Raw genomic sequence first — 21991 nt, 5'->3', positions numbered from 1 at the left:
CACACACACACACACACACACACACACACAGAACACAGGACAGTTACTCACAGGAGCACTGATGGGTCACTGCTCTGCCGACTTAGATGGTAAGACAGTGCAACCAGCAGGCCACAGAAAGCTGAGAACAGTGCTGGGATGTGCTGTGTGCTCCATGGTTCCTGCAGAAAGACAGCAGACTGCTTGAGAAATGTGGTGACTTGCCTGCATCCCCCAGTGGCCTTCACATCTGAGTGAGTGATCCACTGGGCTTGGTCAAACATCAGGTACTAAACAAGTGATGTGTGCTGCCACCTGTATGAGCGGGGTGCGGCGCTGGGAGCATTACAGCAATTACAGTGCCAAAAGCCACTGCAGGATGATGTCCTCCAAGCAAAACTGTCACTGTCATCTTTTGTGTTTGTTTGGTTTTGGTTTCTGAGACAGGGTCTCATGAAGCCCCGGGTGGCCTCAAACTTGCTGTGTAGCTGAACCTACCATTCTCTTATTTTAACTTTTTGAGGGCTGGAATTCCAGGCACGCACCACCACACTTGGTATTACAAAGTGATGAGGTTGGAAGCTGGGCCCTTACACATACTAGGCAAACACTCTACCAGCTGAGCTACATTCCCAAGAGCCACTGACATCTTAGAGAAATTATGACTACCTGCAAGAATTCAAGACCCCCCAACAGGAGAGAACACACTAGAGTTCCCTTATAGGAGAGAGTGAGGAGGGTCATTGGAACCTCCCCTAAGATTCAGCCACACATTCCTACACCATCCTCCAGCTGCATAGGATCTCAGGAGATGCTGTGTGTGGTCTCAGGAGATGCTTGAGAATATTGAACACGGAAGGATGACTGAAGCAGGTATGGAGAAAACATCACCCATGCCAGGGTGGGGGTTTTCTGTGATGTGGTTGTTTGGAGGTCTTTTGTGCTCCTATAAGTAACCCTTCTCCCAGACCCTGTAAGTAACCCAAATAAACTCTTTGGTTCATCAAACTTGACTTGGGCAGACTTATTTCTTATTGTTGGTGCCCTATCTGTAGTGAATAGACATTTGTCCACATCTCCCCAGGACAGGTTAATGCTGTACTAGGCAACAGGGATTTCTGCAGCCTCATTGTAATCCTACAGTGTTGGCTGCTCATGTGCCCTGTTTATACCATGTTTCTAGATTTCACCAAGAAGCTAAGCATGATCTCAGATGCTGTGTAACTCAGACAAGCCCACCATTAAATGATGTGTGGCCAAATATCCACATCTATGGCTATTTAGTTAACATCTGCTCTACCCCTGGCCAGGCTGATCCTCTGTCTCACCCCAGCTAATCTCACTACCTTGTTCAAGGCCCTGCCTTGAAAATAATTTAATAAGGCCAGATGGTAGTGGTGCACACCTTTAATCCCAGCATTCAGGAGGCAGAGGCAGGCAGATCTCTGAGTTCAAAGCCAGTCTGGTCTACAGAGTGAGTTCCAGGACAGCCAGAACTACACAGAGAAACCCTGTCTTGAAAATAAAACAAAAACAAAAGAAAGAAAAGAATTTAATAAGCATGAACAGAACCAATGCTGTGACTCTGAGTGACTGACCTGCCTCCCCCCCCATGATCTAGCCCTGAGAGTGGCAGGGGAGTGGGGGTTAGTTAGTTGCTGGTTAGTTTCAACTGTCAACTTGACATAACCTAGAATCACCTGAGAAGAGAGTCTTACTAATGAATTATCTGGATCAGACTGACCTGTGGGTCTGTCTGTATGGGAATCATCTTGATTGTTAATTAGTATAGGAAGACGTACCCCACCTTGGGCAGCACCATCCCCTAGGCTGGAGGCCCTAACCTGTATAAGAGCAAAGAAAGCTAGCTGAGTAGTAATAACCAAGCAAAGATTGACACACTTATTCTCTCTGCTCTTGACTAGGGCTGTGGCACTTTAAATGCTTGCCTTGATCTCCCCACAAGAATGGACTATAACCTGACTTGTCAACCAGATAAGCCCTTTATTCACTAAGCTGCTTTTGGCCAGTGTATTTTATCACAGCAACAGACATGACACTAAGACAGATGGTCTGATTTATGCATATACAAGCACAGAGATGGCTGGCCTTCAGTGGTGCAGACAATGGTTGGAAGCCTGGACTGTGACTTGAACTGAAAAACAAAACACAAAGCCTACTGTGCTGATGACTCCCCATAAGTGAGAAAGCATGGGTGAACTTGTCCAAGAAGACTCACCTGTGGGGTTGTTAGAATCCTATTGAAGAACTGTGTGTAAATCATCAGTCAACAGCTTATACAAAACGCACAGCCACACAGCAGACACCAGCTATTCCTGGATGCTCCCTAACTATAGGGAAAGATGAAGGAATGTGCTAAAACCACACTCTTGAGAAAGTCAGGCTGGGCAGTGGACATTATACCAGCCTTCTCTTGGAACAAGAAAGCAGAAGGGAGAATTAGGGTGTGCAAATGTCTTTTTCCTGATAAACAGAAGACAAATAGGAAAAGGGCAGGAACTCCATCAGATGTGACCCTACTGGGAAGGGGATGCTATTTGCCCAAGTGTCACCATCTGCATCAGGAGGCCTGACAGGTGATTCTCTTGGGTCATTGTCAGCTGTGGCACCTGCACCCTTAGTCTTTCCTTGAAGCAGAGACAACAGCTTCCAGGGTGATGACAAGACAGAATGAATGGCAGGTGGCTACAGGGGTGGAACGTAGGAGGAACATTTCCTTCAAGTACATAAGAGCAAAGTAATCCTCGATATGATCCCACTGTTTTACTCCTGTGCATACAGCCAAGGAAACTCCATACCCTCCCATAGAGCTATCTGCGCCCCATGTTCATGGCTGCTTTGATTACTAGCTACAGCAAGGAATTATAGCCAATCTAGTTATCTACCAACAGATGAATAGACAGGACAATTTAGAAAAATATATAGATCAGCTCTAAAGTGAATGTTAGCAAAGTGATCCAGAATGGTGTGGTGCTTCCGAGCCAAAGGGTGAGGTGGGCAAGGTGAGGCCTAAGCTCTGAAGCAAGGAAAGGAGGAGGCCAGGGAGGTCGGGAAGTGGAAGACGATACGGTGAAATGTAGGCAGATGAGATATCCTTTATCCAACCAAAGCAAGGCCACCACACAGACCGCATGGAGACAGGCACATAGGTGTATAGACAAGTACACACAGGCAGGCTGGGGAAGACACCTCTGACCTCAAGGTTATATTTACATAGGATTACACAAATGTGGCATTTTGTCAAAAATCGTTATCTATTGGATTATGTCACTGTTTACTCTGGAAGCCCAGAGAGTCAGCCACCTTTAGCTGACTCATACTGGGTATGTATTATCTGCACCATGTTGTCTTTGATCGGCTCTTCAGGCAGCATCTAGGCATCCTCACTCCAGTCTTGCACATCTTAAAGCCTAACCTCAGCTATCACTGAATTCCTCCCTAGGAAAAGCCCAGCTTCCCAGTTCCTACAGACGGTGAAAGGTAGACTGCAGGTCTCCTGGGGCTCGCTCCTGGAGGACTCTTCCCTCCACACGTTTGTAAGTTGGTGTGTGATTTCAATGGTGGTAGATATGTGTGCATGCACAAGCATTGATGCATGTGCACATATTCATGCAACACACACACACACACACACACACACACACACACACACACACATACACACACACCAATTTCTCAAGAAAGCAAGGAAAGGAAGGCTGCTTGGCCACCAACATGAATTGCACCTTCATGTGCAGAGAGCCAATATTCCCCAGATTTAGTCACGAAAGAGCATTTGAGAGTTGTAAGGGGTCTCCTAGCTGAGCTGGTCTCAGCCCCGCCAGCTGCTGATTAGGTAAGAAGGCAGGAAGAATGGAAGATGACAGCACATGGTAAGAGGGCCATCATCAGTCCACTCAGCCTCCAGCCCCTTACTCTGTGTCCCCACGACCTTAGATGTGTGCACAGCGCATTGTATGAAAACCACAAGCACTTCACTGAAGGGTGGTGCTGGGGCTTAAAGGGGCAGGGTCTGCAGCCACAGAGCATAGAGGAAGCCATAGGCTCCAAGAGGCTGCATGTGCCATTTCAGAGATGTGATTTTCAAAACGGCCAAAGGAAAGCAGATGAAGATGTTTAACTGTTCTTTGGAGACAGAGAAGGGAACATTGACATTTTCAGAACAAGAAATCAAGGGGCCTGAGAAGGATTTTTGAAGTTGACCATCCTGGTGCTCTGTGCAGGGTATTTGCCAGTGAACTCAGAAGCCACAATGTCCTGCTCCTACAAAGAGAAACAGAGGCAGGGGTGGGGGTGGGGGTTAGGGGGAGCTTTGCTGACATTTCCAGGAGGTGGGGGAGCTGCTAAAATAAACTTTTATATTTACAACACGTGTATTTTAGTCTGGAATTTATTTATACAAGCTAGGGATACCCTGGCTTACACTAAAATCCTAGCTCACAGAAGGCTGAGGCAGAAGCATGAATTTGGGGATAGCCTAAACTACATATAGCATGAGACCTTGTCTTTAAAGAAATTATTTTTATTTATTGTACTCATAGCCACATATATACACAGTCACACAAATCCATGCAGATTTCAAAGGGAGATCAGGTTTTATTTTACTCTTTAAAAGATTTGGTGTGTGTGTGTGTGTGTGTGTGTGTGTGTGTGTGTGTGTGTGTGTGTCTAGTGCCTGCCAAGGCCAGAAGAAGACATTGGATTCTGGAGAGAGAGTTATATATGGTTGGGAGTCACCCTTCATGGGTGCTGGAAACCGAACCAGAGTCCTCTGGAGGAGCAGCAAGTGTTCTCAATGGCTGAGCCTTCTCTCCGTCCCAAGAGCTTGGGCTTTAAACCATCTATCACTCAAGGATAATGAAGCATCCGCCACAGGATTGTTTGCTTCAAAACGAACGCCTGTAATTGCCTTGCGATGTGTCTCACGGGCCCCTAAATTGGAGAGGCTATGGATTGATGAGAGCTGGTTTCATAAAGCTCCCCCAGGTTTTGAAATATTTTTATGAGGCAGGAATAAAACCGTCTAATAGCCTGACAGTCCTGCAGTGCGGTTCACGTGTGATCGGGGTGTGGGGGGGGACACGGCTTAGACGAGAGTGTGCAGAGCATTTCAGCTTGCACAAAAGCACTCTGAAGAGGGCTGGTTCCAGCATTGTCTCCCAGAGAAACTCAAGGCAGCTCCTAAGATGGGATTTATGGGCAGGCTGGCTAAGAGCCTGCAAATGAACAGAATACAAACTGGTCTAAGTCTCACCACTGAGCTCCTCAGATCACATTTTAATATGCTCTGTTTGAAGAAGTAAGTATCTCACAGCCCATCAAACTGGTGTTTCTGAGATCCACACACTTGGATTCTTACATAAGTCCCTTTCTGACCTTTTTTTCTTCCCCTAAAGCTTATCTAAAGAGAAGGCCCTGAAGTAGGACTCCAGGGAGATGATTGGGTCCTACGTTTCACCAAGTCTTTGAACTATGTTTGCAGGGCACACTCTAGGCCAGTGGTTCTTAACCTATGGCCAGCAACCTCTTAGGGGTCAAACAACCCTTTCACAGGGGTCACCTAAGACTATCAGAAAACACAGATATTTACATTACAGTCCATAACAGTAGCAAAATTAGTTATGAAATAGCAATGAAGTAATTTTATGGTTGGGGTCACACAACGTGAGAAACTGTATTAAAGTGTCACAGCATTAGGAAGGTTGAGAACCGCTGCTCTAGGCCATGAGCTCCCTTTGTTTCTCATGGCAGCTCCTGATTCTTGGTGGGTCTCTGACACCCAGCAGGGCTGCCAGTGCCTAACATCAGACATCAGACATGTAGAATTTGCCCAGTAAACAATCTAATGAGCATGCTAACAAATGTGGCAATCCATCCACCCATCACTAAACATGCAGAGGAGATGCTTATTTTACTGTGGGTTTCATTTTGGTGGAAAATACTATATGTTTATGAGTCAAAATGATATTTCACTGTTAGGGGTAGATGCTTAAGAAAATTAAGGTGGTTAGATAGTAAGATGGGATGATGTGACCCAAGTATCCAACCCTACCTAGATGGATAAATACATCGGTGCATGTATGCATGCACACACCTACTCCAGGAACTTACACATGTACTTCTTGGAAAACTAGCATTTTCTCCCCTAATCTTCTGTTACCAATAAATTTTCAACCCAAGACTTTATCTAGCACCTTCTATGTGACACTCACTTCAGCAGGAAAAGAGACTCTAAAATAGAGCCCGAAATAAATATGGGCAGGTGAGAAGGCTCAACCCATGCTTACTGTGGAAGTGTGGTGACCTGAGTTTAACTCCTGGAATCCACAGTTCTGAAAGCTGTCCTCTAACTTTCCATTGTGTCTGCACATGTGTTTCCACACACATCATGCATATATGCATAGCAATAAACAAAAAGAACAAATAATAATATTAAATGAATTTTAGTTTGTGACTTCTGGGTGCTCATAATCAAACTGGGACCCATGAAAAGTGCCCACAGCCAACCAGCAGCATTGCCTCAGTGCCTAGCAGCCACTTGGCTTTAGAATGTGCTGCCCCTTTCCCCTCTCAGGATGCTGGAAGGCAGATGCTACCCACTCACTCTGTCCTGGTGGCTGTGAGTCTGCATGGTTTATAGTATTGATTATGCACAGGGACACCAGCCTGAGGTGAACACTATCAAGTCAATACCATCTCCCAGACTCTGCAGGAATGGCTTTGAGGCCACCTTCAGGTGCTAGCCACATGGTTCTCTCTTGAGCCATTGAGAAGGCCACTGGATTCCTCAAAACCACACACCCAAGCCTCCATTGTGTTCCTTTCCTCTTTGGACCCTCACACCCTCTTTTAAAAGCTTCCTCTAATGAGGCCAGAGCCACCCAAGACAAACTCCCTTTCAAAGTACATGCTAGTTTCTACTTACAGCTACAAAATCTCCATTCACTGCCCACATTTCCTATACTCCAGGGGAGGAACCTGTTCGGATCCTATAGGCCAGGAAGCTTTGAAATGTCACAGACCACTCTGTCTGACTGGAACCCTTCAGCTCCCCATTTTTTCCATTCAATTCAGAGTAACCAGCCTGTCAGGAAGGAAGGAATATATTATAAAGGAACACCTGTGTTCCCCTCTGCCTATCAGGCTAGGAGAAGGAAAGACTACATGAAATTAGAATTTCTCCAAGAATCTCGTGCTGGGAGGAGGAGGCCTGATGCTCAGAGGAAGGGCTTATCTCCTGGAAAAAGTGATTTCGAACAGAGAGATTTGGAGCTGAGACAATGGTGGGCAGGACCATGCCCTGGCTGGATTGCTCAGTTATGCATAACTCATGTTAGGACACACCCAAAGATGGACTCGGGGATCACTGGATCTCTTTGTTCCTCTTCTGAATGTGCCCACATTAAATAAATCTCCTTTTCTTCTTTCAATATTAATTTGGCTCTTTTAATTGGTTTATTGAGGACTGGCAGCTGACCCTGGCTTGTTAGGGCACAGGATATGTGCCTCCTAAGTCCAGTAGTGCCAACATCCTCATGAGGTGGGTTTCACTAATTCATTGAAAAAGGGGGAAAAAACTGTGAATTATGTATGAATGAACCCCTGGGCAACTCACCACAGCACCCTGGGCTTCAAGTTCACTTTTGGAATGCAGAAATGCTAGACTCATCCTTGCCTATTAGGGGATGTAATAAAAGGCAATGAGCAAACACTAGGGAAATGCTTCTACAAACTGAAGTTCTATAGATGGGCTGGTGTCTTATCTGACTGTGAACTGTCCTTCTGATGAGCAAGACTATTTACACTTCACAGGGCTAGGGAGGGCAGCTGAAGTCAGCAGAGACCTTGGAATCTCTGGTCTGCCCTGTGATGCTGAATGCCTTACTTAAGGGTTGCATGGGGAAAGGTAAAGTACACACCAGTGACCCCCCAGCCCCCCACAAAAAAAACCTCATATTCTAAAACTGTGGGGTTTATTATAGATCTATAATTAGACTTTAAATCCTGAGTACAGGGAAGTGCTGAGGTACAAGCTGCGATTCTTGAATGCTGAGGAGGTTTGGGGGGGGGCTCCTACAATGGGGTCGGGGGAGACACACACACACACATGACCCTCCTACAAGCCATTGTTAACGATGCTTGGGAAGCATTAAATTGTAGCAATGCGCTTCAGCTTCTAAATCCTCTCACCAGCAATCAAGTGGAATTTCTTTGTAACAGATAATAAAAAATAGCAATCTGGGTTTACCTAGACAAACAAAAAGCCTGGCTAATTAACTGCCAAGCCATTTCTCCAGGGAGCAAATATTCGAGTGGCTTCCGTGTGTCACTGTCAAACATGTAAGTCATTGAGGGGGTCTGCTTTATGTGATTTGCAACTATTTCAGATAAGCCAAAGAGAATATGAGATTAAAAGATGAATCATATTTTCTTCCCCTAATTAATATTCCAGAGGGCAAAATCAACTCACGTGTCATCCCTTCCCTACTTCTACCAAGTGGTAATGAAGCCTGAGAGGAAGCCGGGGAAACTCAGGGGACACCCAGAGAAAGGCGCCCCCCACCCTAGGATCTGCTTTGTGTTTATTGCTGGCTCTGAGTCCAAAAGCTTCAACACTACTGATCCAACTGAAATTGTCTAGAGACAATGCTCTTTTTCCAAAAGACATCTAAAACAAGAAAGGTCACATGAGCCAAGCTGACTCAGGTCCAGAAGGCTCAAGACCCTGACCTCTGCCTCACCAGCTCTCCTCTCTCATCCTTAAACTCAAATAAGGCTTTTCATAACCCACCTTAAAATTCCATTCACAAAAGGAAATTCTTTAAGAGAAATAAAGAAACCAGCGCACACATTAAAAGACAAATTGGAATTTCACTTCCTTTGTAAACTGTACTTACTCTTTGAATCTGGTTATAAATTATGTCCTCTGTGCAAGGGAACTTCCCAAGACTCCAATAATTTTATAGCCTTGGCTGAGGCACTTGGGGCGGGGGGTGCCTCTCCCTTAAGAAGCCCACAGTTATGCCTTAGGGAGTACACTTCAGTTTTCCTATGCAATTTTATTTTTAAATGTTCCCCTGTGTATATTGCTTCATCTCTCTGCTTAATAAACCGGATAACTTTGCATCACTCTGACGTACCCTAAAATTCTTTTCTGTGTTATTGTCAAGGACCAGGCTTTACCTGAGTGGAGGTCCCTAAGACAGGGATTTTCCAGGCTCCTTGCAGCTGTGCTTGGTTGCATCTCCCAGCTACCATGGGCAACAACAGCAATAAATCAAGGCAATAAACACATACTAAGACGTAGCTGGAGAGAGATGTCCCTGGTCAGCGGCTGACATGCAGCCATTGTTCATGTGGACCTATTCATCCATCACACTTGTCTTAGGGTTTCTATTTCTGCAATGAAACACGATGAGCAAAAAGCAAGTTGGGGAGGAAAGGGTTTATTCAGTGTATACTTCCACATCACTGTCCATCACTGAAGGAGTCAGGGCAGACACTCAGGCAGGGCAGGAACCTGGAGCTGATGCAGAGGCCATGGAGAGATGCTGCTTACTGGCTTGCTCAGCCTGCTTTCTATACAACCCAGGACCATCAGCCCAGGGATTGTACCATCCACCGTGGACTGGGCCCTCCCCCATCAATCACTAATTAAGAAAATGCCTTACAGCCAGATCTGATGGAGGCATTTTCTCAATTGAAGCTCCCTCCTTCCAGATGACTCTGATTTGTGTGTCAAGCTGACAGAAGATTAGCCAGCACAAGACTGAAGAAGATGTACAAAGCACAATATCCATGTTAGAAACAGAGTAAGCACAGTGGTGTAGAGAAAGCACCAGAGGAAAACAGTCCAACCCCAGCTCTGGCTTGGGCAGTGTGATGGCTGTTCTTGCTGGTCAACTTGACTACATCTGGAGTTAACTAAATTCCAAGTAGCCGGGTAACCCTGTGAGGGATTCTTTTCTTAATTAAATCATTTGAAGTGGGAAGACCCACCTCTAATCAGGGCCACACCTTCTGCTGGCAGCCTACATAAGGACATGGACAAAAGAAGCTCACCTTCTGCCTGCTTCCTCTCACTCACACTAGCAAGTCCTTTCCTTCACTGAATTAGAGCCTCCTTCTTTAGGATTCCTGAGCACACTGAAGACTGACTGAGACATCAGCCTCATGGAACAAAATCTGCTGGATTATTGGACCTTCCATTTGTACACAGCCATTGTTGGACTAGCTGGACCACAGTCTATAAGCCATTCTAATAAATGTCCTTTATATGTATATGTATATATACATATGCATGTATATATATGAATGTGAGAGAGAGAGAGAGAGAGAGAGAGAGAGAGAGAGAGAGAGATTGATTCATTTTCATTCTATCAACCCATTCTTCTAGAGAACCTGACTAACACCATCAGTGTTTATGGAAGATGGGGTGCACTTTCCCCTCTCCCCAGGCCCCCCGGGTGAGTTCACTAACCACATTCAGTCAATTCACAACATTTAATAGGTGCCGCATCTGAAGTGGGAGAGTCAACGTGGGACCATTTGGAAAGTCAGCACTCACAGATGAGAAGAGAGAAATGCAATATTTATTTATTTATTAACCAAAAGGTGTTTAAAATGGCAACTAGGGCCATTAATATTCCATTACTATTTGTCACTTGTCCCATACCAAGCAAGAGAAGCCGACACCCTCCACAGGAGAAACAGACCTCCCTGAGTACCTCCTCATCAGAAGCCTGCCTCAACACTCTGGAAACCTCAGAGCTGGAAAGTGTTGGCTCCCAACCCTGAGAAGGCAGTGACCTTGCTGAAGGGGGCCCTACAAGGCCCCAGCTCCTGCTTCTGCAGGTGATCACTCACGGCTGTTTCTTCTTCACCTATTTCTTCCCACTCCCAAACGAGCCAATTTTTCTAGTTTGACTTTCTTCCATTTTGGATGTTACTTGCGGACTTCCTCTTGTTGAAGAAGGATCTAGACTGCTTCCTCCTGTGTTCTACACATGCCATTCTTCCACTAGAGATACAGGATTACTCTGGGCCTTGTAAATACACAGTCTCGATCCATAGCCCCGCGGTGTGCACATGTACGATTGGGCCATATGTGTGCAACAGTTACATGTCTGACGGAACATCCTTGGCTTCCAATGTCTGCGCTTGTCTAGTTTCCTCATCTCCTTCCTTTCCTAGACCCACCCCGGGCTTTGCTCTTCTTGTTCTGGGGAATGCTGAAGTCCATCTATGTCCTAGATTCTGCACTGGTGTGGTTGTACCCTCCCACTCCATTCCCTGGTCCACACAGCTTCACACAGGTGTAACCCCACCATATTTGAGGTGCCACCTCAGACAAAAGCAAAATGAACACGTGGGTTACAATGACTCCCATGGCCAGCAGAAGTCCTTCTGGTGTTCCTGACCATAGAAGGGACATCAAAGGAGACTAGGCAGGTGAGGGTTACATCCTAGGATAAGCCAGGCACTGTGACAACCTATCTCCAAACTCAGCCAGGCCCCCTGAAGAAAGATCTGATTAAAACATGCTGAGTGGCACAGGCTATGGTCACCACTGGAATGTTTGCATACTTACCTTCACGGCACTGAAGCAGAAGGCATGGAGCAGGGCTGCTACCAAGACACTCCGGCCCACACTGTACACAGCTGATGTGATTCCAGAAACAGCTGGAATACAAACGTCATTACAACTTACTAGAGGAGCCCTTTCCAAAATTAGTAGAGGGGTAAGGACGGAAAGGGGCTGTTGCTTTCAGTATAAGTTCCCTGGCCACAGGATCCATCCAAAAACACAGATCACGTAGGGTGGGGAAGATTGTGACCATGGAACTGACTATTCGTGGAATAATAACACTAAGGGCCAGCCCTGTATGCCACTCCCAGAGGACACTGGGGTCATGTGTCTTTTGGAGGAAAACTTTTCAAGGCTCATAGGTACTCTCAAAACACACATCCACAACACTACGCACACAAGTGCATGCTGACCTATTCCCACAATGATACATGTGCATGCTTACACACACACACACACACACACACACACACACACACACACACACATACACGCATACATACACACACACTTCTTCTAAAGAAGAGTTTGAAGAGCCCTCCTCACTCACTCCAAATCAAGGGAAACCCTTCCCTTCCATGTACCTTTGCTGGGGAGGCCACTTCTGATTCTATGAGGCCCAGGAAATCCAAACTAAAGCAGGTTTGGAGCTCAAGACAGAGCAAACCTCCCAGTTAAGCCCCCATCCTCTGTCCCTGGGACCCCCCCCCCAAATCTTGTTCAAACTGAAAACCCTTCCCAGGAAGAGCAGGGTCAAGGACTCACCAGAACCTCCAAAGAGCAGCATGTCGACTTGTTCCAGGAGGTACGTGCAGAAGGTGTTGATCTGTGGGAAGAGCCCGAGGAGGGAGAGCACAGGGAAGCAGCACAGAAACACTGGAAATGAGCAGACAAAGGCAGCCGTGAGCATGGGGCGGGGTAACCATGGCCACCACAGTGTGGCTGCAATGTGGCTGCCTTCCCCCTTTCGGATTCTTTACCCCTTCCAGGGAAACTGAGGCAGCAAGGACTCCTCTCACCCAGGCCACTAGAGGAGGAGAAAAAAGAAATAGCAAGTGCATTATCCAGGGCTGGTCTGCAACCAGCTTGGGACCTAATGGAGAGCTCGTGGTGGAGGAGGGAGGAAGGCTCTCTGTCTGCAGCTCAGAAAAGAATCAGACCTGGGGAGATGAGGAGGGGGATTAGAGGACAGGGAAAATTCCAGAAAGATGTGCAAAAGGAGACAACAGTGTAAGGTGACGTTTTCAGAGAGAAAAAAAAAAAGCCATACTTGCGTTAATGATCCACAAGACCCAGCACTCCTGACTAGGGCTTCCTGATCATGGAGACATGGGATGTTAAAGTGCCAGTGCCACACTGCCTTTAAAATGTGTTCTTAGCAGACCTCTAAGCTTCCACCAAACACAAATGAAAGCCATTCAGGTAACATCTGAAGCCTGTAATGGTTTGTCGTACTTGGCTGCAACTTGTCTGTCTGGAATCCAACATATTTGTTTTGTTTGTTTGTTTGTCTGTTTTTTTTTTTAAGGCAAGTGGCTACCGAGGACCCTGATTCTTGCTCCAACTTCTGTGCAGGAAGGAACAACACACAGCTGTTGTTGCAACACACAGCTCTCCTCAAAAGAAATGAGCCAGATAGGAGCAACCGTGGTCGGGAACACAAATGTAGGTTGTTCTGGAGGTTTTGTTGTGCAAACAGTTACATGAGATTGGCTGACCACATTGTGTGTGTATACATGCATGTTTGTAGTGGGAGGGGGGCAGTGCTTGTGTATGTAGAGAGTGTGTGTGTGTGTGTGTGTGTGTATGCATGTGGAGCCCAGTGGTTGACCTCAGGTATCGTCCCTCAGGAGCCATCTTGCCTTGTTTGTTCACACAAGGTCTCTCATTAACCTAGGACTAACCTAGTTGGTGTGGTTCAAGCCAGCTCTTGTCCCTGGAGTCTCACTCTGCAGGCCCCAACACAGCTGTGCCCTCCCTCTTCTGACATGGGAGGCTGAGAGCTGTGGCCTTCCCATCCACAGGGTAATCACAAAGCCAGTCTCGCTCATAGGCTCTTGCTGAAGTTACCCAGACAGGCAGTAATAGAAATGCCTTCCCCAAGGTCAGCAGCCGCCCTGAGCCCAGGAAATGAGTACCCACTGTAGAGGCCGGTCACCTGCAAATGCAAGCAAAGGAGATTCTCGCCAAGGAGGGAAAACAGTGATCCACGGAATACACACAGCTCAGCACAAGTGAAAGAACTAACTCACAGAAGAATGTTATCCCTGACAGGCTTGGAGGTGCAGGCTATAATGACAGCTATTCAGCAAGCCGAAGATTGTAAGTCCCAAGGCAGTTTGGAATATGGAGTGAATTTGAGGCCAGCCTATGGAAGTTAATGAGAGCCTATCTCAAAATGAAAAGTTAACAGAGGACTGGGGATTTGGGTTAGTTGTGGAGCACTTGACCGGATATTTGAGGCCCTGAGTTCAATCTTCAGCACCACAAACTCTGTCTGTCTGTCTGCCTGTTTATCTGTCTTTTATCACCATCATCTATCATCTATCTATTCATTCAACTGTCATCTATCTTTCATCTGTCTATCCATTATCTGTCAACTATTATCTATCTATCTATCTATCTATCTATCTATTTATCTATCTATATCATCTATCTCCATCATCATCACCTATCCATCCATCATCTATCTATCTATCATTCCATCATCCATCCATCCATCCATCCATCCATCCATCCATCCATCATCCATTACTCTGCTGCTTCTTTTTCCACTTCAGGCTCTCCTAACATCATTCATCACCTGTCCATCTCCTTGCCTTTGAGCTGTTTCTCCTTCACACCCCCAATGACTAACAGCATCACAACCTTTCCCACGGCATTGACCCTACCACTGGATGGACAAGTGACCCCTCTTCCCAGGGAGGCAGCCTAGGCTGGGCTCTCTTTGAGCAGCAGATCTGATCTCCTAAAGCTGTCCTCTCCTCCTCTCTCCATCCAAGGATGGGACTGCCAAGCAGAGCCTGAACGTGTAGTGTGTGGCAGACCCCGCCCCAAGAAGGCCTGTGGGACCGTTCCCCATGCTCTGGCTGTAGCCCAGGGAGGGCCAGCTCCGTGTGGCTCTGCTGGAGGGGTCAGTGGTATCACTGCAGGTTGTGTGTTTTTAGCCCTTGCTTCTCTTGTCCTTCTACTGTGAGTCTCTCTCTCTCTCTCTCTCTCTCTCTCTCTCTCTCTCTCTCTCTCTGTGTGTGTGTGTGTGTGTGTGTGTGTGTGTGTGTGTGTGTGTGTCCCCTCCAAAAGATGCTGAAGTCCTCAACGTGGCTCTTGTCACAGTGTCTTAGATGCAGATGATGAAGTCGAGACCCTTGTGGGTCCCTTGTGGCCCTAAACCAATGTGAAGGGTTTCCTTTAAAAGAGGGCAGTTGGGCTGGGGATGTGGCTCTTGCCTAGCATGCATGGAGCTCGAGAGGGACAAGCCCCTGTACCTCATATAATCAAGCATGGTGGTGCAGACTTATAATCTCAGCCCTCAGGGGGTTGAGACAAGATCTTGGTCACAATATCATGGCCACAAGTTAAAGGCCAGCCTAGTTTACCTAGTGAGATCCCTGTCTCAAAACAACAAACAGAACATAGTAAGGGGAGAGAAGAAAGGCAAGGGGGCATTGATATAATTTTAAAAACCACAGTAAGGGCTGGCGAGATGGCTCAGCAGGGAAAAACCCTTGTTGCATAAAACTGATGACCTGAGTTTGACCCCTAGAACCTTTGGTAGGAGAAAACCAACTCCCAAAAGTGGTTCTCTGAGTTCCACACATGTGCTGTGCTGTGGCATGGGCCAATACATGCACATGTGCATACAGACACACACACATACACACACACACACACACATACACACTCAAGCATATACACAACACACACAAATACACATACAAGAACACCACATACATACCACACACATCACATACATACACATAACACACACATTAAAATTTTTTAAAAAACAATAGCAATGAAAAGGCAATGTTTGGGCCCAGAGACAGACAGGCAAAGGGAGAGATGCTGTGCTGTCCCAGAGGGAGACACCCAGCTGGTCCCTTGCTCCGGGACTCAGCTCCTGGGCTACAAAGCCATGGGCTGCTTGTTTTCCTTTCCACCTGGGTTCTGATGGGATGTCACCACAGCCCAGGAAGGTTTCTGACGGGAAACTAGCCCTGGAAACCAGGGAACACCTCTCTGCTAATCTCATAGTCCTGGCTTTCTCCTTCTCTCCTGATCCCTGGATATGACGGTGGCAGTAGCTACATCACTAGGTCTCTTGGAGAAGAGACTGCACGGAGCACGGTGACCTTGAATTGCTCTTGTCTTCTCCTACAAAGTCAGAAACCCTCTCAGCATGTGCCTCCTCTGCTTTGTTCTTACGCATTTTTTCAGTTGTTCTATGCTCTGTGCAAATGGTGTGTTTAACCCCCTCCCTCCTTACTCAGGGATTGCTATTCTTCTGGTTCTCCTTTTATCTGAGCCACAGATATCATCTCGTCAGCTCGCTCCGTTATTTATCACCGTTTTTACCTGTCGCTGTTGAGGAGCAGACAATATGTATTAGGAAGTTTTAAGGAGAGAAATGTGTTTCAGAAGGGAGGTAGGAAAGCCACAGCCCCTGTCTCTCCCACACTCTGGAGGAATGGACTTGAAGAAAAAGAGGCAGCTAATGTCCAGCGGCCTATTTGGAGGCACGGGTCACAGCTAAACAAATACCTCAGGCTTCAACCAAGCATAACCCACTTCCCTTCTGAGCCCTAATAAAGTCTCTGGTTCTCCTGCAGTGCAAAGCAGGGTACGCCAGGAACTCAGGGTGCTGGCTTTCTCGGAGTAGCAAAGTAAAGAAATATAAGAAGGGAGGGTGAGCAGGATCCAGACATGAAAAGCAATTTGTAAGTGAAGTGTGTCAGGCTTTGCCTCTCTTAAGCCTCTCTTCCTTCCCTGCCCCTCCCTTCTCCTTTCCTGCTCCCTCTTTCTCCTCTTCCTTCTCTTCTCCTTCTCCTCCTTCTTCTCCCTCTCTCCTTTTTTTTTTTTTTTTTTTTTTTTTTTTTTGGTTTGGAGGGGTGCTGTTTTTATTTTTGCTGTCTTTTAAAGATAGGATCCCATGTAACTCAGACTGGCCTCCAACTTGCTAAGTTAGCCAACAGCAACTGTGAACTCCTAATCCTCAACAAGTGTTGGGACCACAGGTCTGTCCCGTCACAACCAGCATCCTCAAGTCTCGTTCTACAATTATCTGTAAAATACTCTTCTTCAGGAAGCCAGGTCTGAGGGTCCAGGGAGCTGTCTGTGATTTATGAGTGGGAGGCACTCCAAAACCTCATTTGCTCATTAACTTGTGGAGTACTTGGTGACTACCTCTGTATTCCTTAGTTACTCCACTCCGCCAAGGCTTATCTGGTGCCTGTGGCTTCCAGGCACTGAGCAGCGCACAGGAGTTCAGCAGTGAGAGGCCAAGCAGGCTCTCCGCTCCATCTGCACTGACAAGACAGGCTGGCCAGGGAGATACGAATCAAAGGTGACACATGGAAGCAGATTACCATCACATGGGTCAGGTGTTGTGAAGTAAGGCTGGCCAGAGGATAGATATGAAACTCAGGGAAGTGAGGGCTCTAGCTTCGGCAGAACACCCCAGAGCCTAGGAAGAGAGGAGCAGAAGCCAAACTGACGGGAGCTCGGGTTAGGCAGCATATCCATGCCCCTGCAAGAGATGGAATTAAAACGCTGGTCCACACTGGTGATCTGGGGGAAAGGTAGCCAAGAGGTATGGCAAGGGAGAGGCAGTATTTGGACACAGACATCTTCTCACATCCTTTTACATTTCCTCCTCCTCCTCCTCCTCCTCCTCCTCCTCCTCCTCCTCCTCCTCCTTCTTCTTCTTCTTCTTCTTCTTCAACAGGGTTCTCGTTGTAGCCTTTCCTGGAACTCGCTCTGGAGACCAGGTTGGCCTCAAACTCACAGAGATCCACCTGCCTCTGCCTCTTGAGTGCTGGGATTAAAGGCGTGTGCCACCACCACCCAGCTAGCTCCTTGTATGACCTTGAGCTACAGGGCTCCAACACTGCTACTTGAAAAAGAAAATCGACTAACCTATTGAATGAAATTAAAATCCCAAGAAGTATTCTAACATGTGTTCATGTGTCTGGTCCTGACAAGACATTTCTATCCTAACTCGAGCTTCCCCACTATGGCTGGCAGGACCTTGGGAGAGTATGGTATGCTGAGGAGAAAAGGCCTGATGCTTTTCATGTGGCTTATAATGACTTCAAACCATGGAAGAGAGAGAAACATCAGCAGGGCTGGGGCACTTGCTCTCACAGGCACTGACCTATCTACTCAGGGCTCTCTTCCTTTTATTCTCCCAGGATTCTGTTTCCTACTTGAACCTGAGGTGTTCTGAAACATGTTCTCCAGGCCTTTGCCTTTAGGCTGCTTGGTTCTTCCATAGATGTACTAGGAAGTGAAATTCTGGGTTTGCACACAAGGTGAGCTTTCAGGAAGAAGTGTGCATATGCTGTGTCCATGTATGTATATGTGAGTGTGTGTGTGTGTGTGTGTGTGTGTGTGTGTGTGTGTGTGTGTGTGTGTTATGTTTGTTTGTGGGTGAGTTTGTTTGTATGTGAGTGTGTGTGGTATGTCTGTATATACGTGTCTGTGTATGTATGTATGTATGTATGTATGTGTGCATATGTGTATGTGTGTGACTATGTGTGTATGTGTGACATGCATCTGTGTACGTAAAGTCCACAACAGACCCAGCAGGAAAAGAAAAGGGAAGGGACCAGTGAGGAAGGAGTTCCAAGCCACATCCCTACCCAGGTTTTCAACTGCACAGGACACAGAAAGTTCCTCGCACATCTGGGCACCTACCCCAGGACCACTGCAGAGATCCAGGGACCTGTCAGGGAGGCCAGGAAAGGGCAGCGCTGACGTGAGACTAGGAGAGCTCATCAGGAAATGAACATCTTGAGGGCAATGTGAGTATCAGGCCCTGACTTTGCCACTGTCTTTACAAGTTTGGGTGGTCACAGTCATTACACGTTCAGAAGTGTATAACTCCGCAACACCATCACAGAAATCCCCAGAGCATGTGCCAGAGTCTTTGGGGCTATAGATCAGTACTGCAGAGACTTTTTGCAAAGTGATAACATGAAGTCAATGTTGGTACAGGGCCTTTTTCTATTAATTCACTCAAAACTATGGGAGTTGTAAAGTGGATCATTTTTTTATCTTCCCCCACCCCGTGTTATTGCCCCCCACCCCAATCCCCAATCCCCTTTCAGCAGAATGTTGCTCACTTAGTAAGATGTGATGGTTGGTGGGGTCAACTTGATAGATCTGGATCACCAGGGAGATTATTTAGCCTCTGATCTTGTCTGTGACAGATTATGTTGATTAGGTTAATTGAGGTGGGAAGACCCATTCTAAAGGCAGGAGGGTTCATTCCATGGGGTGGGGTCCTGGACTGTTTAAGATGAGGAGAGAGACCTGATCACTAGCATTCACTGCTCTTTACTTCCTGACTGTGGCTGTGATGTGTCCAGGGGCTTCATGCCTGCAGCCTTGACTTCTCATCAGGATGCTTTGCATTGGAGCTGAAAGAAATCCTTTCTCCCTTAAGTTGATTTTGTCAAGGTATTTTATCATACAACAACAGAGAGAGAGAGAGAGAGAGAGAGAGAGAGAGAGAGAGAGAGAGAGAGAGCAAACAGAGGGCTAGGACCCAAGCATATGACAGGCTGCTTCTAGTGTTGAAGACCTCACCTATGCAAGGCGGCTCCCCTGAGTGAAGCACTGAAGACAGGCACTACTTGGATTTTAAGCCAAGCCAAGCATGGCAGAACAAGCTAGAGTGACCAGAGCCGAGACAGGAGCCCATTCATGCATGACCATAGTACCTGGGCTGTGTGGAGAGAGGCCTGAAGCCATTGCCCAATGGCCAGCTCACCTCTGCCAGCATCACTGCCAGCATGCTTCACATGTCACAGGGGTGCAACTTCTTGGTCATAGATATCAAAGTCCTTTCAAAGAATCCCATTGTTAAGAGCTAGGGAGACGTCGCAGTAGGTGAAGTGCTTGCCTTGTAAGAGTGAGGATGTGAATTCAATACCCAGAACCACATAAAAAGTGAGTTGTGGTGGCAGGGGCTTGTAATTCCAGGGCCGGGGGGGGTGGAGACAGCCCTAGTTTACTATTCTCAATTACTGAGAGACTCTGACTCAAAAACATCAAGGTGGATAGTGCCTAAAGAATGACAGCTGAGCCGTCCAGCCTACCTCCCCCCAAGCATTGTTGTCTTGGGCTCACAGTCTTCTATAAACAAAAGCCAAGAGGAACATATTTGGCTCTTCACAGCAGTCATCAAGTGTGCAGGATTTTTCCCTTAGAGATGCAAAAGATAAAGAGGAGACATACCTTCCCTTCCCAAGACTCTTCCCCATAACCCCAAAACTCACTCACCTATTAAATGGTCCCTGACTGATTGCAGGGTCTCTGGTGAGAAGAGCTTCAGGCCATATACAACATAGCTGGGAGGGTGCCTGGCTTTGGCCCCTGCATCAAGAAGCAAAATAAGGCCACACAGCATACAGAAATAGATTGGTCTGCTATAGGCTATGATTTGGTTGTGTCCCTGGAAAACAAATACAATTTCCAGGTTGTACCTTTTACTTTGACTCACTGAAAAGAGTCACACAGTCAGGAACTTACACCATATGATACAACTGATACTACCCCAACACCCATCCGCAACCCAATGCCTATCCCTACCCCAATACCCATCTCTACCCCAATACCTATCCCCACCCCAATACCCATCCCTACCCCAATACCTATCCCCACCCCAATACCAATCCCTACCCCAATACCCATCCCTGCCCCAACACCCATCCCTACCTCAATACTCATCCCAAACCCAACACCCATCCCTACCTCAACACCCATTCCTACCCCTAATACCCATCCCCACCCTGCTGTAATTTATAAGCTCAAAATACCAGGAAGAGAAAGGGGAAGACTAACAGACAGATGCCAAAACATGCTTGATGTTGATTTTGCCAAACCAGAATGAGACTATCAAAGAGAATATTGCCATTTAACTCCAACAAGATTTACCTGTAAGCACCACCCCCAGAGAAACCCATCTAACCCAAGACTCTCCTTGGGGGCAGACTTCCATTCTCCTTGCTCCTTTCAGGTGCAAGACGCTTTGAGACCTATGTGAGTTATGCACATTTAACTTGGGTTTCCTATCAAGAAGAAAATAGCATTGTGTGGGGGGCTTTAATTCTCTCATGACAGGAAGCAGGCCATGGAGGAGAAAGCTGTGATGGCCAGATGAGCAGGTGTGTGTCTCAACAGGGCAGAACAGTTGACTTCCTGGACTTAAAAAAACCTTGCTTGTTTGACTAATTACTGATAGCACTTTTCATCCAAGGGGAACCTTTGTAGACCTCATCTTAGTCCTCAAGATTGTTAAAAGGGGTAGTAACACCTTTCTCCTTTCCAAGTGGCTGTGAGAAATTAAGGGGAAAGGTGACAGAATGGCACAGTGGGGAAAAGTGCTTGCTGTACAAGTCTGGTGCACAGGGTTCCATCCCAGACACTCACATAAAGGTGGAAGGAGAGAGCCAACTCCATAAGTTGTCCTCTGACCTCCATACGTGCACTGTGGTGTGATCTCATGCACACACAACATATACATGCACACACAGAGTGTGCACACATGCTCAGAAATAATAAAACTTTCAAATATTTTAAAATAAGGAATAGGATATTGTGCCATGGGGCAAACCCAGCAGAACTCCCACATCTCTGAAGTAGATGCACAATTCATAAGATCTGAGAAGCCCGCAATGAAGCAGGTGAAGCGTGCACTTTGCAATTCATGAACCACCTTGTGAGCAGCAAGCAGAGGAAGATTGGCCTGGTCTCAGACTGGTGTTTTTAGTTACTGCCTCAAATGTGTTATATTTAGAAAGGGAATTTAAATTGGCACTGCTTCCTAAATAGAAATGGTCCTATTCTGAGACCATCTTTCAACAGGACAATACCAGCGTCTGTCACAGAGACTGGCTGCCTTTGGTCCTGTGGCTGAGCTCAGTCTTTGAAAAAAAAAAATTGTTGCACTGGTAGGGAATTTTCTTCAGAATCCAAGTAGGTCATGGATTAATAAATACAAGAGAATACTTTCTTTGCATTAAAAAATAATAAGACCAAAGCCAGAATGAAATCTAAACACTCTGACTAAGTAAACGGCCAAATAAATTAGCTGGTATAAATAGCTGTGTGGTGCATTAAAACACACACACGGGAGACATTTCCTCAAACTGACATGGTTTAAGAAACATAATTAAGCAG

General features: G+C 46.6%; 1 protein-coding gene across 3 annotated transcripts in view; it reads right to left on the bottom strand.

The window, feature by feature from the left end:
• Positions 1-21991, bottom strand: part of Pcnx2 (pecanex 2) — a 163834-nt gene that overhangs the window by 87329 nt on the left and 54514 nt on the right. For all 3 annotated transcript variants that reach the window (XM_036186896.1, XM_036186897.1, XM_036186898.1), the window contains exons 13-16: positions 20093-20264; positions 12353-12463; positions 11591-11682; positions 52-161 (exon numbers count right to left, since the gene is read on the bottom strand). In XM_036186896.1, coding sequence (XP_036042789.1) covers positions 52-161; positions 11591-11682; positions 12353-12463; positions 20093-20264 — 485 coding nt within the window. The remainder of the gene's footprint in view (positions 1-51; positions 162-11590; positions 11683-12352; positions 12464-20092; positions 20265-21991) is intronic.

This window comes from Onychomys torridus, chromosome 5 (genome assembly GCF_903995425.1).
Source record: "Onychomys torridus chromosome 5, mOncTor1.1, whole genome shotgun sequence".
Lineage (NCBI taxonomy): Eukaryota > Metazoa > Chordata > Mammalia > Rodentia > Cricetidae > Onychomys > Onychomys torridus.
Note: the sequence above shows the minus strand (reverse complement) of the source record. Positions and strands in the feature narration are given on the sequence as shown.